At 35.4% G+C, this 18,071-nt stretch overlaps 2 protein-coding genes across 15 annotated transcripts in view; one reads left to right on the top strand and one right to left on the bottom strand.

Annotated features, from left to right (window-relative positions):
* IMMP1L (inner mitochondrial membrane peptidase subunit 1) overlaps positions 1 to 10,820 on the top strand; it is an 81,826-nt gene extending 71,006 nt beyond the window's left edge. For 11 of the 12 annotated variants that reach the window (XM_006937165.4, XM_006937166.4, XM_011286817.4 and 8 more), the window contains 2 exons: positions 9,692 to 9,802; positions 10,653 to 10,820. In XM_006937165.4, coding sequence (XP_006937227.1) covers positions 9,692 to 9,802; positions 10,653 to 10,721 — 180 coding nt within the window. In that variant the 3' untranslated portion in view covers positions 10,722 to 10,820. The remainder of the gene's footprint in view (positions 1 to 9,691; positions 9,803 to 10,652) is intronic. The other variant, XM_023239671.2, reaches the window with a different exon arrangement.
* DNAJC24 (DnaJ heat shock protein family (Hsp40) member C24) overlaps positions 10,340 to 18,071 on the bottom strand; it is a 58,538-nt gene continuing 50,806 nt past the window's right edge. For 2 of the 3 annotated variants that reach the window (XM_006937171.4, XM_003993126.5), the window contains exons 4-5: positions 16,633 to 16,701; positions 10,340 to 12,280 (exon numbers count right to left, since the gene is read on the bottom strand). In XM_006937171.4, coding sequence (XP_006937233.1) covers positions 12,150 to 12,280; positions 16,633 to 16,701 — 200 coding nt within the window. In that variant the 3' untranslated portion in view covers positions 10,340 to 12,149. The remainder of the gene's footprint in view (positions 12,281 to 16,632; positions 16,702 to 18,071) is intronic. The other variant, XM_006937172.4, reaches the window with a different exon arrangement.

Genomic DNA, 18,071 nt, shown 5'->3' with positions numbered 1-18,071 from the left:
CTATTGTCCTAGGAAAACAATACTATAGGATTGGGACATTAATACTAGATGGCTAGGATGGCAAGGCATATTTGTTGTCTGATCTCAGAAGCTAAGGAGGGTCAGGTCGGGTTAGTACTTGGATGGAAAAGGCATGTTTGTTGGCTTTAGTCCCAACACCTTCCCCCACTGTGTACCTTCTGACTGGTTGGTATACAGTTGCAAAGAAGTGAAAGCTTCACAAGGAAGAGCCTAAGCATTTGGTATTTAATAAACATTGCTTAAGATGCCTGTTGAAAAAATAAAAATGGTAGTCTTAACTACATTTGGGAGATTTGATCTTAAAAACTGAATTTCACTTTGCAGAGAACTGGGTAAACTGTTTAGGAAACCAGGAACAAAGAAAGCCCATCAGACACCATTCATACCAGCAGGTGGGGCAGCTGATAAACACAGTAGCTAATAATTAGTGAGTGCTAACTGGGTGCCAGGAGCCTTATGTATTGTTTCATTTGGTTCTCCGAAATATTTCTGTAAGGTATTTATTAGTCTCAGTTATATAGAAGAGTTTTAAATAACCTGCCTAAGGTACTTAACCTAGTAAGTGGCAGAGCTACATTTTGAACTCAGGACTCTTGTTCTGTAGACTGTATCTTTCAACCACTGTGCTGAGACAGCCCATCAGAAATTCCTCTTCAGGCTGGATGGAGGTATTAAGTACTTGCGGAGCTGAGCTTGCAATAGCTATGAGAATGAGCAAGTCAAGTCTTAGATTAAGCTCTAAACCTATTCAGCAAGCAGATGCTCAATAAGCATCCCCCATCATTACTCCAACCTGGAGCTATAGCCTATTGGAACTTCTGTGAAATTCCTCTTTGGTGATAATTGGCTAATGAACCCAACGTGGCACATTTGTAAGTAGGGAAGAACAATAACAGTCCTCATGAATGATGCAGATAGAAGAGTAATAAGTGAGCATTTAAATGGGGAGAAAAAGAAGCAGAACTGCCTGGAAATAGTACCCACTGAAATAATCAGTGTGTTAACTGTTTCATGCCTGGTCCTTACAAATGTTAATCCCTTTGTCAGGCATCTAGCATTTGGGAGTACCACCATCAGGACTCCAGGTAGACAAACGTGGGCAAGAAGTTGTGCCAAGGAGAATGTCCATGAAAATAGAATGTTTGTGAAACTGTTTCTGAGTTTGGCTTTCAGAGATACTCATAACTGGCAGTTGAGACTCCCATTTTTTGAAATTAAAATTAATCATGTTTTCTCTGCCTTGTGTTATCAAAAGCTCTTCTACTTGATGGCCTCCTAGAGGATTCAGTGCTTCACTTTCTGACATACATATCTTTGTGTATAGCTTTTGTTGGTGTTATAGAGAGCATAAACTCCAATAATTATTGATGATGTTTCTAATTTTGCTTTTGCATGAATCATACTAATACTGGGTTTTATGAAGTTCTTTTAGAACTATATAATTATTTCATTTCCCAATATTCTCTCTAGTAGCTTGTATGCACAGCATCTTACCATGGCTATGTTTTGGTTATATGAGTCATGATTAAGCAGAATATGCATTAGCCACATAATGGTATATAGTAATTTGACTTGATCCTGCTTAACTGGAAGATAGTAACATAAAAAACAATTTTTTGGCATTAATTGTTAGAGTGAAATGACATGTGAAATGAAATGTACATTCATCATATGGGCTTTTTTCCAGGGTAGGGAAATTATACATTTTTATATTTCACATTTATCATTCTAGGAGACCCAAAACAAAATCTTGAAAATATATGTGGAAAATTACATACTCTTAAGATTAAAGTGTTAACTGATGTATTACCCCATTTACTTTTGCCAAAAAGAAATAAGGCTTTATCTGACTGCTTTCATAAAATGTGTGTACCTCTCCTTTCCCTTTATAATTCGGGAAAAGGAAAAAAATGATGTCAAAAAAGGATTCCTAAAACTTTATCCCTTTCCTTGCCTTTATGATTTTTGTTTCTTTAATAACTACTGTTTTCCTTTTCATTTATAGTCATTTTAGAAAGCTTACTGAGGATTGAGTAGTAGCAGGCCAGTGCATACCCTACCTTTGTTGCCTGTAGATTATAAAATATCCTGCCAAAAAGGGTTAATTAACAATGAATCTATTATTAGGGTTTTCTGTTTCTTGAAACTTTTGAAAGGCCAGACATACAAATATTCTTCAGTTGGAACTTTTTCTTAATTAGATATTTTTTGCTTAAATAAATGAGTTTGATTGCTATTTAGTAAATGTGTTATTTGATATTGTGGACTCTTGCATCAGATTTCACTTGAATCCAGAAAAGTAACACCTGTGGGTTGGTTCACAAAGCCTCTTTTGTTAAATGGACACCCGCGGGCCATGAGGCAATTACATTTGTTGCTTGTACTATAAAGGAGGCACTTAACTAGACCTCAGTAAGTATAGCTAAGAACTAGAGGCTTGATTCTTTTGTCCAGCCCTGAGATTAGGTTTTATCATACATCAGGAAGTAAACCTCTGACGTAGAAAGGAAAAACAAGAATGTTTTAAGGGTTCTTTCAATGCTTTAAAAGTTAGCCCTGGGAAAATTCAGATTAGAGCCCAAGTAAAAATTTCTATGTGGTATTCATTGTAAACATGTTCATATCTTCTTACTCAGCTTCACAAATTCATTCAAGTTGGTATGGCAGATTTACAAAGGTATGAACAGGAAAAGTAATCTAACCATTTACAGTTTTGGTTATGAGAAGTAACGAACAAAGGCATGGATGGAATTAGGGATTTCCATTTTTGGTAATTTGCAAACATTTATTATAAATGAGTTTATTGGTGTCCTTACTACTTTAGTTGCAAAGTTATAATAGCTCTTTTTAAAATACATTTTAAACTACCATTTTATCTATTAATATTTTATTATAATATTGCTATAGGATTTTTTTCTCTTAACTGGTTTGAATATCCAATTTAGTGATAAACAGTAGGTTATCCCACAGATAATAACTGTGTTTGGGGTTAGAAAATTTTTGTTCTGTTTCTTGTCTCAGTCTATACCAGAAAGGTCAAGTTTTAAGTTTTGGACCCATACCAAAAATGTGTTGTACTTTATGCTTATTTAAATAAATGAGTTCTTAGCTAGGCTAATATTTTAGTTATCCAGAGATCTGGTAACAGTAGTGCGAATTGCAATCATTTATTTGTACTATAGAAAGAAACAGAACCTTCTATATAGATTGGAAGTTCAGTCCCTCTCTACACTATCAAAGGCAAAAAAAAAAAATAATAATAATTGAACAAAGCTCATCCTAACCTGCATCGTGATGGACAGTGTTCTCTTTTCAAAAAGTACAAGTATCACTGAAGGGACGAGGCATATTAAGATACATATATGTGTGTGTATATATGTATATACACACAGACGGCCCCTGATTTATTATGGTTTGACTTAAGTTTTATTTTTACTTAAGTACTTTTACTTAATTACTTTTGTAATTTACCTCACAAATCAAGAGGGTAAAGTGACCACTTGCATCCAACCATCCTGTACCATACAGCCATTCTGTTTTTCACTTTCAGTGCAGCATTCAATAAATTACTTGAGATATGTCACCCTTGATTATAAAATAGGCTTGTGTTAGGTGATTTTTGCTCAAGTGTAGGCTAATATGTGTTGTGTATTTAAACTAGGGTAGGCTAAGCTATGGCATCCGGTAGGTTAGGTGTATTAAATGCCTTTTTGACTTAGAATACAGTTGATCCTTGAACAGACAACATGAGTTTGAACTGCATGGGTCCATGTACACGTAGATTTTTTTATACTATGGTACTGTAAATGTATTTCTCATCCTTATGTTTTTCTGAACATTTTCTTTTCTCTACCTTATTTTATTGTAAGAACACAATGTATAATACCTATATAAAATACGTGTTAATCGACTGTTTATGTCATCAAGGCTTCCCGTCAACAACAAAACTATTAGTAGTTAAGTTTTGGGGGAGGTCAAAGGTAATACATGAATTTTCGACTAGTGGGAAGGTGGGTCGGCACCCCAGTCCCTATTGTTCAAGGGTCAACTGTATTTTCAACTTATGATGGGTTTTTTTGGACATAACTTCATGGTAAGTTGAGGAAGATTTATATACATTTTTTAATTAAGCAATATATACTGCTCATAAACATGTAAATTTTGAAATATGTAAGTTTTGTGGGGTTCTTTAAACATTTATACATATTGCCTTGCAACTTTTTTCACTGTCTTCATGTAAATCTATTTTTTTTAACCAGTTGTCTATTATATAAATAAGTCATATTTTACTTAACCTCTACCTACTGAGGAACATTTCTACTTTTGCCAATTTTGAGATACAAGCAATACCATGTTGAGCTTCCTTATTTGTACATGCTGAGTTTGGCAAATCTTTTCTAGAGATTTTGAAGGGAAAGGGTAAAACAGAAACATACAGGGGATGCAACTGAAAGGGATGCAAGGTGGAGAGAGATGCCACTTTACTTACATCAGAACTTTTAGTTCTTACCAAAAGTATTCTCTTCATATTACTATGAAGTATGCTAAGAAAAATTATACAGACTTTTAAAATTAGATAATTTGAACGTTTGTTTCTGGCAACGATGAAGTGATCCTGAATTTGCTCACCTGTCATAAATAACTAGAAAATCGGACAAAACATGTGGAACAACTGTTCTCAGAGAATGCAGAAGCAGGAAGTACAGGACAGATTCCTAAGAGAGCAGAAACAAATAAAGCAAACCCTTTACTTGTCCCTACATTCTCCTGTAAGGCAGGAGGTACCTTTCAGAAGGTACTGAAGTAAAATTTGAGCCAAAGGTAGTGGTTTTGCTGAGCTGAAGAGACAGAGACTGGAATAGAGGGAAGTTTAAGTAGTTGGGACTTATGGATGAAACTGTCTGGGAAAGCAGAGCTACCAAATGATCAACATAAATCTCCATAGATGTTCTCTTGGCTTTTGCTGAATACTAAATTGTACCCATTTATGGTGAAACCTAGAAACTGAGCAAAGAAGGAGTGGGGAGCCAAGCAATTCCCAGAGCTCACACAGGGCTGAGAGCAACTGGAGTTCTGACCAGCCAGAACAGATGCCACTGAATACTCAGCATATTCAATAGAGATCCCAGAATATCCTGCCTTAGTAGTAGGCCTAACGTAGTCCTTAGAGTACACTGTGAGATAGACCCAACCTAACAAACTTAAAAACGAGGCTTGAGGGGCGCCTGGGTGGCTCAGTCAGTTAAGCGTCCGACTTCAGCTCAGGTCGTGATCTCGCGGTTCGTGAGTTCGAGCCCCGCGTCAGGCTTTGTGCTGACAGCTCAGAGCCTGGAGCCTATTCAGATTCTGTGTCTCCCTCTCTCTGACCCTCCCCCATTCATGCTCTGTCTCTCTCTGTCTCAAAAATAAGTAAACATTAAAAAAAAATTTAAAAACTGAGGCTTGAAAGGAATAAGCTGATCCACAGCTAACTTAACTGCCTCCCCTAAAACAAGCAGACCTCCCTCAACATTCAGCATACTCTAAAGAAACACAACAAAATCCACTCAACAAATGAATGTCCAGCTTAATCACAAATTACTGGATATGTGAAGAAGTATGAAAGTGTAACCAGTAACCAGAAGAAAAATCAATTAAATCCAGAAAAGGCAGAAGTAATGGAATTAATAGACATGTGCTTTAAAACACTAATTCTAAATATTTTCAAGGATCTCGAGGATGAACGTAATGAGGAAAGAAACTGTAAATATAAAGAAGAACCAAATGAAATTTCTAGAGCTTAGAAAACATTGTATAGTGTTTGTAATAGATTAGACTGCAAAGGAGAAAAGATCCTAGTCTATGAGAAAATATTTGCAATACCTGTCAAAGGACTTATATTCAAGGTAAAAAAGGGATTCTTAAAATGAGTAAGAAAACCCATTTTAAAAACAGTAAAATATTTTAATAGATATTTCACAAAAGATATGCTAATAAGCACAAGAAAAAATGTCCATCAGAGAAATGCAAATGAAAACCACAATGTGATACCAATAACCTACTAGAATGGAAAAAGATTTTTTATAAGTTTATTTTTGAGAGTGAGGGAGTGCACACACACACACACACACACACACATGCATCAGTTGGGGAGGGGCAGAGGGAGAGAATCCCAACTCAACTCCATGCTGACAGCACAGAACCTGATGTGGGGCTCGAGCCCACGAAACGTGAGATAATGACCTGAGCTGAAATAAACAATTGGATGCTTAATCAACTGAGCACCCCAAGGTGCCCCTAGTATGGCAAAAAAATTTTTAAAGGAATATACCAAAGTGTGGAGCAACCAGAATATTCATACATTGCTGTAGGAGTGTAAAATGATTTAATTACTTTTGAAAAGTTTAAGGTTAAGCATACACTTATGGCCCATAAATTCTACCCCTTGGTATTTACTGAAAAGAAATGGATTTACACAATGTTTATAGTGCTTTATTTGTAACAGGCCCAAACTTCAAAGAAAAATGTCCATCAGTAGATTTATGAGCAAACATTGTGATTTACAATAGAATTCTACTTAGAGGTAAAAAGGAATGAATGACTGATACATACAAGATAATCATAAAAAATTGCTGAACAAAAGCCAGATACAAAATAGTATGTACGTACAATCTTGTTTATATGAAATTTAGGACCAGGTAAAACTAGTTTCTAGTCATGGATCTCATCAGTTGCCTGGTACTGGGATGGGAACTTTTACATCTTGATTGTGATTAAGTTATGTAGGTGTGCGCACCTTCCAAAACTAGTGTCAAACTTGAAATGAGTGCCCTTTACTGTATATAAGTATACCTCTATAAAACTGATTTTTTAAAGTGTACATCGCACTCTATACCAAAAATAAGTGGAGTAATTTCAACATCATGAATTTTTTTACTGGAGACTAAGTAATTGACAGGTCAGCAAAGGTGACTGCTTTGATTTTAAGAGATCCACACTTAGAGGTTTTCCTGTTTTTAGAGAAGCTCGTATTAAAGAGCTCATAAGTGATGAGGTTTTTTCCTTGATTTGTGTACTTTATATCAAGCATTGACGTCTGTGAGATGTAGAGGATATTCCTTTACTGTAAGTGGACGCATGGGGATTAGAATGTATAGGCTTCAGATAAATGGGATTAGCATGTCCCATATTTGAACCTACTTCTATTAACTATCAATAACAGTACTTCACAGGTTGTTTTAAGGATCTAATGAGTTTTTTTTTTTTTTTAATTAAATAAACCAGAAAGCCATGTATTACATACTGGCTTGCTTTACTCTCCCCTCGCTTTTGTTCCACTCCTTGCGATCAAGGACTAGGTAAAGATAGCCTGGGTCACAGTCTTCCATAGGCTTCTGGTAATATGTTCTGGGTTCTCTTAGCATATTCCTTTCTGTATTTGTTAAGTTATACCAGAGATAACACTTCATCACTGTATTTAGCTAACTTGAAAGAAGCTTAGGTCATACAAAAGTGATTGTGCTTTACAAGAATTTCTACTGACTAATATTACCACCAAATATCGGAATTCCAGTTTTGGCTTAGTTGTTGCAAAAAATAAAGATCATGGCATAAATACTGTCTATTTGCTTGTTTGATCATAAGATAGTAGACTTAACAAAAAACCCAAGCAGGTTAGTAACATATTGTAATCCAGGGCCCCAAGCAAGGCAGGCTTTTTAATCAGTGCTCTAAACAAGCAAGAGTATTTGATATGGGCAGGCAAGGTTGGGGAAAACTTCATGGATAAATGGAATATATATTGGATCCTGGTTTATTATGTTTTTTAGAACTCAGAAACAAACACATATTAAAAACTATGGAAATTTAAACATAAATGATGTCTATATTATAGCTTCTCCCAGAGTGGTACTTTGAGACTATGTTAATGACACATGGCTTTTCCAAATATACTATTTTGTTCCTTTTTCATTTATGACCTGAGATGGATTCATTTCTCTACTCGAGCAGTATTAAGCTTCACTGCCATAAATCCACTTATTTTATAGGTAGGAACTAGTCTTGCTTTTGACTCTAGAACCTATAACTAGTTCCACTAATAAAAATGAGTGATCTTATAGTATCTGATATTCTTTCAAGAAACTTGTTCTTTCTCTACAAGTAGATTTAACATTGAAATCTGTCTACATGAAAATAATTAACTTGATTTGTTTTGGGCAAATATTTCTGCATAAGACATTCCAAAATTATATGATTCCTGATGTAAAGTGAAATTCAGATTTTATATACTTGTACACATTCATTTTTCCAAAAGGTAACATGGGTGTTTGGGGGAAAGAAATGAAAAATAGGTAGATCACACAGGATTTTTAGGAAAGTGAACACACTCTGTGAGATTATAATGATGAATACATATTCTACATTGGCCAAACCCGTAGAATGTACAACACCAAGAGTAAACCCTAAGTCTGGACATTGAATGATTATGATGTTGATGTGGGTTCAGCAAGTGTAACAAATCTACTACTGTGATCAGGGATGTCAATGGGGGAGGTTATGTATGTGTGGGGGCAGGGGATAGGTCGTAAATCTCTGTACCTTCCTCTCAGTTGTGCTGTGAACCTGTAACTGCCCTAAAAAAAATCTTTAAAAAACAGTAATTTGTAACATTTTTTAATATTGCAGTCATTTCTTATTAAATCCAATAGGAGTATTTTTCTTCATATAAGGTCCCTAAGTAATAAATAGCCAGTCAAAAGAAAAGTGAAAAGAAATTTCTTCTCAGGTCATTTTGGTCTGGTCAATAATTCAACTTTTCTGAGTAACAAACTGTAAAATAATTTGTAAAATGCAACTTTAAAGATAATTGCTGCCGAGTAATTTTTAAATATGGTATATTTCATATCACAGAGGGCATTTTTTTTAAAGTAAGGTGTTCTAAATATTCTTATGGTTGACAGAGTAAAAATTTAAACTTAACGTTATTTACCAGTTAATACCCAGGACATATAGGAGATAGGGTCTTTCATTTAGTAGAAGGTCACCATCATTAATTTACAACTGATGATTTTATAATAGGTCCTTCTAGTTCTTGATGGTCATTATTGAAGTATAATGCATTGAAGATATGGCCTGTACAAAAGCAGAACAGGGATCTTAATTAGAATTCTGACAAGCCCACTCCAATAAAATGATGAGATTATTTGTAATTGATGTCACAATCAATTACCATTTAGTTCATCATGAGCATTCTAATAGGTCTGGCCTTGGTATTGGCCCCAGGATGTTGCTGAGTGAGTGGCTGCCCTGCTTATGCTGTTATAGAGACAGGAGGGCACATTTTCAGTCAGCATCCTAATGACCTCTTTTGAAGTCTATTAAATTAATGACCCTGTCACACTGTTTTGATCTCTTATAACCTCAGTTTGGGGTTTGTGTAACAAATTAATGTTTGGGAACCATGTGGCAAAAAAGATCTTTTAAAATGTTGAAACCTTCACATTACTTACTAATATTCAGTAGAAGATATTGTGCAAGAGATAAAAGCAAAAATACAAATCACAGGGTTTGTGTGTATTTTATAAATGAGAACTTTAAAACATTTCTCCATACTACCAAAAAGACGCACTTCTTATAGTACCCAAATTTATTTTTCTTTTTGAAAAGGGGCTGCTTTCTTCTCTAATTCTAGGTGCCAACAGGTCATGTGTGGTTAGAAGGTGATAATCTACAGAATTCTACAGATTCCAGGTATTATGGACCTATTCCATATGGACTAATAAGAGGACGTATCTTTTTCAAGGTATTATTTTCTGCTTAAAATTTAGGCTTTCTTCTCTGAGCTGGAAAAAAAAATTTCTTTCAAAATGAACTTTGAAATATTCAGCTATCAATGGACTTAACTGTAGCAGTGACTACATTTAGGAACCTGCTGGCCTTCAGAGCTATAAACATTACCCTTTCCCCCACTGAGATAGGTAATTAAGAGTAATTTTTTGTTTGAATAATAAAAATTCAAACTACTTTAGTTATAAGAAGCCTTTCATTTAAATCTCCAAAATGTAATTCTTTCTCATATAACTTTTACAACTATATGTTTACCTTGGGCATAAATTAATATACATTTGCAGAAGAACAGTGTCGAGTCAAACAAACTACCTGTTAAGCAGGGATATCCCAGTTAAGTACACCGAGTAATGGTCTTACCATGGTTATAAATGTATGACTCAGGAAACATTATTATTTTCACTGGCAATGAGAAGAAGAACACATGAATACTTGGGGTTGTTGGATAATTTGCAGGATTCTTTGCACTTACGCAGATGTTATATTCAAATACTTAGGTTCAGGGTTCACTTTATTTGAGGGTAGTAAAACAAAACACAGACACACATATTCATACATCTATATTCACGCACTACACAGGTAACTGATATAACACATCAGTGTTCCAAACTTTAGAGTTTAAATACATGTACACATACAAGTTTACTTTCTAAAGTCTTATTTTGATATAATTTGTTCTTGACTAAAGAATAAGGAGAATGTATTTCATATATGGCACAGAGAAAACAGATGGATAAAAACAGGGAGTATGATGATGATATAACATCATTTCATTAATTGTCTTCAATCACATTTTGATTTTACAGATTTGGCCTCTGAGTGATTTTGGATTTCTGCGTGACAGCCCTAATGGCCACAGATTTTCTGACGATTAGCAAGCATTTATTCTTTTGATTTCATTATTCTCTCCTATTCAAGTGAATTTATCATTGCCACTGAAACCATGTACTTACTAATAAACTATTTGCTATTTAGTTTTAGTCATTTTTAATTGTTAAATGTAAAGAATAAGCAACACACACTGCAAGCTATATTAGTTCAAAATATATGGATAAAAATGTAATCCAAAGTAAGTCCTCTAAATTTTATGATAAATATAAAAATATTTTTAGGGAAAAAACCTGGGTGACAACCTCACTTTTGAACTTTTGGTTTTATAGCTATGATGAAAGTAATCTCTTGAATATGCCTTATACTTTAGCTACATTTACAAGTCAGAGTAGTAACTAGTCTTGTAAGTCCAAACTAATAATAAATACCAGGAGTTCAACCTAATAAAAAACTGCTAAGTCACATGCTTGGTTCACTCATTTGAAATTAGGTAATGAAGTTTCAGTGATCCCATAAAGGATTTCTCAGATTTTTTAAAAATGAGTTCTGACTTACACTGTACATAGATTATCAAATGCAAAGAAAAATAAAATCTTTAGAGTGTATTGTAATCAATAATAACATTATAAAAGTCCATTTGGTCATACCAGCAATGTAGTGGTTCTCTATTCATAAATAGAGACATTAATACTCTTAGACTTTGAAATAAAAAGGAAAGTAATGCATCTGTTTCAAATTAATATTTTTTAAAAAACTGCCACTTCCTAAATTACATTTAAAGTTGAAGATGGCAGTGTTCAAGCCTTATTCCCTTTAATGTAGCCACACGAAGACTCAGGGAAGATAGTGCCAGGACCGGAGTCAAGTCTTTTGACTCCAAAGCTGTCTTTTCCACAGTTGCCACTTTACCTTCCTGAAGGTAACTTCATGAATATCCATATCCAGTCCTAGTTATGAGACAACTAGGTTCACATGCTATTCACAAAGATTCTAATTTAATTCTAATGACCTGAGAATTTGAGATACTTGTACAACAGGCTGATAACTTTAGCACAAATAAATGTCATGTTACTTCAGAAACTTAGTAACTATAAAGGAACATGATGATACTGTGACGCTTAACAAGAGGAGACATGCTTATTTGAAGAAAAGGAAAATTCTTACTTTGTACCAAGGAGAAAATGGACCAAATAACAAAGTTCTCAGATGGGAATTCACAAAATATAATTTATAATTCAAGTCTTTTTTTTTTTGTGATCTACAAATATAAATTATAAATACATATAAATAACTGAGTTCATTTTCTATTAACCTAGGGTGGCCCTCGCTTGAGTCTTCTATTTTCTCCGCAAATAAAAGAGCTGACAAAAAAAGAATCCTGCTTCTTTTTATCAGCTTTATACATTTACTTGAATGGGTGCTCTTCAACATGTATGAATACAGAGTTAAAGGATCCCATTTAGTGAACAATTTCAGCCATAATGAAGGAGTTCTATTATTAGTGAACATGTATCACAAGAAATCAGGGTAACTTCTTCTGCTTCATCCTTGGAAACACTGTATTTTCCACCACATCGGCAACTCAGAGAAAAAGTGTGATCATCTGTAAAGAAAACAACATGATGCATCAAAGGTTTACAAGTAACTATTTCAACACCTTTTTAAAAATGCAGCTTATGTCACAGAAATTGCAACCAAAAAAGATTTTCAATAAGTATAAAATGTATCTAAATGAGAACTTGAAAAGATTTCTTACATAGGGGCAATGTTTCTAAAAATTACCTACCAAAGAATCTTTTTGTTTTGTTTTATTTTTATTTACTTTGAGAGCGAGGGGGAGAGAGAATCCCAAGCAGGTTCTGCGCTGTCAGCGCAGAGCTCAACTCAGGGCTTGATCTCATGGACTGCAGGATCATGACCTGAGCCAAAATCAAGAGTCGGACACTCAACTGAGTGAGCCAGCCAGGCACCCCAAAGATCTTGAGGGTACAGCAGATGCTCAGGGGTGACCCATGACATTTATTTGAAGTCTTCTGTTTTCTGTTTTAAAATATAAATTTTACATTCCTCTCAATTTATTTGTCCACATTGTTACTGTGAAGGAAAGAGAAAAATAGCTCTACATGTTTTACTGTTAAGCCACATGCTTTTTTGCCTAGAGTATATCCTTTTAGAGAAAACTCTGCTAACTTAACTGTTAATCAAATTTAACATTTTAAATACTCTCTGTTCTAGGGGCGCCTGGGTGGCGCAGTCAGTTAAGCATCCGACTTCAGCCAGGTCACGATCTCACGGTCCGTGAGTTCGAGCCCCGCGTCGGGCTCTGGGCTGATGGCTCAGAGCCTGGAGCCTGCTTCCGATTCTGTGTCTCCCTCTCTGTCTGCCCCTCCCCCGTTCATGCTCTGTCTCTCTCTGTCTCAAAAATAAATAAACGTTAAAAAAAAAATTTAAATACTCTCTGTTCTAATATCACACTAATTTTGTGAAGTGAGATGCCCAACAGAGAGCATACAGCACAAGGTTTAGTCTACCAATGGTAGAAATTTCACTAAATCTGTCCTCTTGACAAGTGGAAATGCTTATATCCTTTAACTGAAAGAATCTCTGATCCACTGGTCATTCCATTTCAATGTCACTGAGAAGTGACTATCAAAGAAAAATAATGATTGATCACCTTATCCTGCTACTGCCAAAATTTTTTATTACAAATATATCAAATGTCTTCATTCAGTTCTCAAACATTTTTAACACTCAGATCTTATCATATATGCCACTAAAAAAAAAAAAAATTCGACCGCCTTCTATTTGTTCTCTAATCAAGTTTGGCCTTGGAAAAATTAACAAGCCAACTTTTGGGGTGCTTGGCTGGCTCAGTCGGTACAGCATGTGACTCCTGATCTCAGGGTCGTGAAATCAAGCCCCATTCTGGGCATGGAGCCTACTTAAAAAACAAATAAACAAATAAGCCAATTTTACGTGTTTCTTTTACCAGTAAGGAAAACATGAATTCATTCACATAATCCTTATTTTTCATCACAATGCCTTTTGTCTCCATAGACAAAATTATTTGATCTTGTATTTTAAAATGCTAACATCCTTTCTGTCTGAGCCAACATATATACTGTAGTAGAGCATGCTTTCAAAGTGAATTGTTTCATTATTAAATTGTCTAAAACTGTACATATTCTAACCAAGGGTTTTCTTAAGCTAAATCTCCCTCTTGTTTTTTTACCACCTCAGTGAACACTGAGAAACAATCTGAGGTGACAGGCGCTCAGTAAATGATGCAGAGGCCACCATGGGCTACTGTGGAGTTTTGTCATAGAGGATTCCAAATGTTAATGCTCACTAAAAATTCACATCTTGTTACGTTTCTTCTTGTATTATTCTATCACTTAACAAAGTGATATCTTCACAGAAACCATTTTAAATACATTGAAGGCAAAATGACCAAGTTGTGAAACAGACTAACTCTAAGGGGAAAAGGTTAACTTCACTCCCTCAACAGTTCTTTAGGGTTGCCTTTTAAGCATAGTAAAATGCACTGTTTCATACTGTCCTTGGGTCAAGAAGATGGTAATGTGGCTATGTCTACCATGTAGGGCTTCATCCACTTTTCTCCTGCTTGGGATCTTCACTTTCCAAGGCTATTCTGAAAATGACTATGAAGGAATCTTCGATTTCTTATTTGCCCAGTTGATCACACTTGGTATTGAACTGCATCTGTCAAGAATGCTCTTTTCAATTGCAAAGAACAATTCGAAATTGCAAATTCAATTGCAGAACTTACATTACTGGTTTTTAATATTCTTGCAAAAATAACAGCTTCATGCAGCTGTTGGCTGCTCAGTATGTTCTCTTAAGGATTATCTCTCAACAATAAGGATTATTTCCATCTTTATATATATAAAAAACCCAAACATTAATTGAAATAAGTGTCAAAGTATGTCTTATACTTTTAAGATTCACTGTAGCTTCTTATAACTGATTCATTGGCTGTGGTTAGGATTCTTCTATATCTTCTGCACTGTCCAGTTTATTTAAGGGAATCCCAAGGACAGTGACACATTTATAACTTGATGATTTCATATCGTACATTTCCCTTTAATATCTTGTTTTTTTACATTTGTATCAGAAAACTCATTGTATTTGTTGACTGAACAGATGCTTGACCAACCAATCGATATTCATTTAAAATAAAATCTAATATTATTCATATTTTTAAAAGGCTACTGTAAATAAACATTGAAAAAAAAATTAAAAAAAAAAGGGTGCCTGGGTGGCGCAGTCGGTTAAGCGTCCGACTTCAGCCAGGTCACGATCTCGCGGTCCGTGAGTTCAAGCCCCGCGTCAGGCTCTGGGCTGATGGCTCGGAGCCTGGAGCCTGTTTCCGATTCTGTGTCTCCCTCTCTCTCTGCCCCTCCCCCGTTCATGCTCTGTCTCTCTCTGTCCCAAAAATAAATAAACATTGAAAAAAAAAATTAAAAAAAAAGGCTACTGAAGGAAAAATTACAAAAACCAGTTTGGCTATTTCATATTCTCAGGAATCATTAGGAAACAAAATATATTAATTAAATCAACTGCAGCAAGAAGAATTTGTCTAATAGATTAAACACACATACACCCAATACTGACTGATGAGGTACCAATACTATATTTTCAAAAAATAAATTTAGTTGGGCAGGTCTCCTTGATAAATGACATGCTTTAGTCTGTCCCCTCCATGAACTAAAAAAAGTCTTTCACGAGATCCTATGTCACTAGTGTGTTCATAGAAGTTCTCTCGTTTACTCTGATGAAACCATTATTAACCCCTGGAGCCCCAGGTACACAAAACCTCAAATTTCCCAATCATTCACTGCAAATGAGAATTTATACACTATGATTTCATTTGGCACTTCAGGAGCACAGTGGCCTACAGGCAGAAACATGATTCTCCTCCTAAGTCAACAGCCTGTGACCCATCTAACAGCATGAAGTCAAAAATTTGCCATTAAAAAAAATATTCCAGTAAACTTGTTTTCAGGAAGGATGAGCTATTTATCTTCTACCTAACCATACTCACTAGTAAATTTTTATAAACCCCTAGGGAATTTTTACCCCAGGCTAAACAATAAAGTGTTAGGAATAAAGTATATAAAAATTCTAGGAATTAGTAAGATTTTCTTCACTTGTCCAGTGAAACATGAACGTAGAAGGAACTTCACAGTGTCTAACCAGAGTGATTCACAAAACTATCAGAAGAGTAGAGAAATTAGATTTGTTTAAAAAATCTAATAATAGAAAAGGGAAAAAGAACGACTTCATGGTGGGTAAAAAACCAAGTTCCAAGCAGGAGAGTGTAGTATTAGGAATCCTGCCCTGACAGTTTGTGATTCCATATAAAGAAACAAAAATAAAAATTCTAATAGGAATTCATCTCAAATATCAACACAGGAGGATGGAAAAAATTATTTTCCCTATTACACTAGTGGGGAGTAAACCAAAACCCAAATCATGTAAAAAAGAAAATCTCATGAAACTTTATGTACCTAACATCTAATTAGAATAGACAAATGACTGGAGGGGCACCTCGGTGGCTCAGTTAAGTGTTCGACTTTGGCTCAGGTCATGATCTTGGGGTTTATGAGTTTGAGCTCCACACTGGGCTCTCTGCTGTCAGCATGGAGCCCACTTCTGATCCTCTCTACTCCTCCCCAGCTCACGCTCTCTCTCTCTCTCAAAAATAAAAATAAAATAACAGAACTGGAAATGGGTCAATAATGGACCTTTAGAATGAAACAAAAATATTCTTAAAAACACTATATATATATATATATATATATATATATATATATATATATATGGCCAAGCTATTCTATTTTTTAAGATTACCAAATATCCCATGAGAGTTTTTCTTCTTAAAGAAAATCTCTAATATTTTTCTCTACTGTAGTCAAGAGAAAAAATCTCAACCTTCATTCCAACACATTTCTTCAAGATATACTTGAGCATCTACTGGTCCCGTATTTCTTAGATCACCTTCTGTAAAATATAAAGAGATGCTTAATTTGATCCTTTAATCATAACCATGAAGAATGCTGAAAAGACAACTCCAGCCTGGGGACTACAGTTCTACTTTACTTACCATTTAAAAACTCATTTTACCACTTTTGACAGCAGTTTTAAGGCTACCTAATAGTCCACTTCTTATAAGCCTTAACAGTCAAAATCTATCCTATTTTCAACAAACATTGAACAAGCAAAAACCATAGAATTGATTTTGATAATTCCTTGTGATTAACTAGTGACCTCTATTTTGTGAAAGGGAATTTTTTTGTCAGATAAACTATACCTGTAACTAAGGAAGGCAGCGTGGAGTTGGGCAAAAGTAACTATTTGAACCTTAGTTGTAAAATCTTACTAGCTTTCTAACCTTAGAAATATACCTTAGATATACTGAGTTATCTCTTAGCTACTTCAGAAGGGTTGTTATGGACCAAATTGTGTGCCCCCCAAATTCATATGTTGAAGTATTTGGAGATAAGCCTTTTAGGAGGTAATTAAGGTTAAATAAGATCAGAAGAGTGGGGTCCTAATCTGATAGAATTGGTAGCCTTATTAAGATGAGGAAGAGAGGTTTATCTCCATGCACAGGCACCAAGGAAAGTAGGATATAAAGACACAGCAACAAAGAGGCCATTTACAAGCCAGTAAGAGAGCCCTTACCAGAAACCATATTGACTGGCACCCTGATCTTGGAATTGCAGCCTCCAGAACTATGACACATAAATTTCTGTTATTTAAGCCACCCAGTCTATGGAATTTGCTTATGGCAGTCAGAGTAGACCAACACCAGGGTGTTGTTCTAATCAAATGAAATCAGGCTAAAAGTGCTTTAAAGAATAAAGCTCTAGGGGCGCCTGGGTGGCTCAGTTGGTTAAGCATCCAACTCTTGATCTCAGCTCAGGTCTTGATCTCAGGGTCGTGAGTTCAAGCCCCACGTTGGGCTCTGCACTGGACATGGAGCTTACTTAAAAGAAAAAAAAAAAGAATAAAGCTCTAACCAAATGTAGGGGGCTGTTTGTCATCTGATTTTTTTTTTTTTTAATTTCTGATATTTTCAACGTTTATTTATTTTTGGGACAGAGAGAGACAGAGCATGAACGGGCGAGGGGCAGAGAGAGAGGGAGACACAGAATCAGAAACAGGCTCCAGGCTCTGAGCCATCAGCCCAGAGCCCGACGCGGGGCTCGAACTCACGGACCGCGAGATCGTGACCTGGCTGAAGTCGGACGCTTAACCGACTGCGCCACCCAGGCGCCCCTGTCATCTGATTTTAATTGCTTTCAACAGAGTCGTAGGAAACTTAAAGACAATACTTTAATAAAAGATTTCAATAACCATATAATACA

This window comes from Felis catus, chromosome D1 (genome assembly GCF_018350175.1).
Source record: "Felis catus isolate Fca126 chromosome D1, F.catus_Fca126_mat1.0, whole genome shotgun sequence".
NCBI lineage: Eukaryota > Metazoa > Chordata > Mammalia > Carnivora > Felidae > Felis > Felis catus.
The sequence above is the reverse complement of the archived record's forward strand: the minus strand, read 5'-3'. Positions and strand labels throughout refer to the sequence as shown.